General features: G+C 45.7%; 1 protein-coding gene across 1 annotated transcript in view; it reads right to left on the bottom strand.

Annotated features, from left to right (window-relative positions):
- Positions 1 to 928, bottom strand: part of EMH_0054740 (uncharacterized protein) — a gene marked incomplete at both ends in the record, with an annotated part of 3,407 nt that overhangs the window by 2,174 nt on the left and 305 nt on the right. Inside the window, one exon of the mRNA XM_013497155.1 lies at positions 480 to 595. Within this exon, the coding sequence (XP_013352609.1) occupies positions 480 to 595 (116 nt within the window). The remainder of the gene's footprint in view (positions 1 to 479; positions 596 to 928) is intronic.

Here is a 928-nt window from a genome sequence, read left to right on the forward strand (position 1 = left end):
CTCCTTTGTCTCCTTTTTGTCTCCTTTTTGTTTCTTGTTTTTTGTCTCCTTTTTGTCCCCTCTCGCTCTGTCTCCTTCTGTCTCTGCTTCTCTGTTCTTTGTTTTCTTTTCTGTCTCCTTTTTTATTTATTTCTTTTTCTGTCTCCTTTTTAATTAATTTATTTTTTGTCTCCTTTTTTATTTGTGTTTTCTTCTGTCTATCTATTTACCAGCCCCATTCCCCTCATGCATGCATAAACTGTTGCTGCTGCTGCTGCTGCTGCTGCTCCTGCTGCTGCTGCTGCTATTGTTGTTGCTGCTGTTGCTGCTGCTGTTGTTGCTGTTGCTGGTGTTCCTGTTGTTGTTGCTGCTGCTGCTACTCCTGCTGCTGCTGCTGCTGCTGCTGCTGCTGCTGTTGCTGCTGCTGCTGCTGTTCAGGTGTATTGACGGGTTTGCTGCTGCATGCATTAGAGAGAAGACACAGCAGCAAGCAGTCTTACATCAGTTTGCTGCTAGCTGCTGCTTCGCTGCAGCAGCAGCCGCTGCAGTAGGTTGCTGCCTGCTGCTGCTGATGCTGCTGCTGCTGCTGCTGCTGTTGCTGCTGCTGCTGTTGCTGCTGCGAGTAGCAGCAGCAGCAGCAACGGTGTATTCTTCTCTCTAGGTTCACTCCTTTCCTTGCGGTGTCTCCTTTTCTGTCTCTTTTTTTTGTCTCCTTTTTTGTCTTTTTTTTGTCTCCTTTTTTGTCTCTTTTTTTTGTCTCCTTTTCTGTCTCTTTCTCTGTCTCCTTTCATGTGTAGTATTTGTATATCTGTATTCTTTGTTTGTTTTTTTTTATTTTTTTTATATTTTTTTTGTTTGTCTCCTTTTTGTTTCTGTCTCTTTGCTGCAGCGGCCCCCCCCGCACCCCACTGCCTCCTCCTGCTGCTGCTGCTGCTCCTTCTGCTGCTGC

This window comes from Eimeria mitis, genomic scaffold (genome assembly GCF_000499745.2).
Source record: "Eimeria mitis Houghton genomic scaffold, Emh_scaff2500, whole genome shotgun sequence".
In the NCBI taxonomy this organism is placed as follows: domain Eukaryota; phylum Apicomplexa; class Conoidasida; order Eucoccidiorida; family Eimeriidae; genus Eimeria; species Eimeria mitis.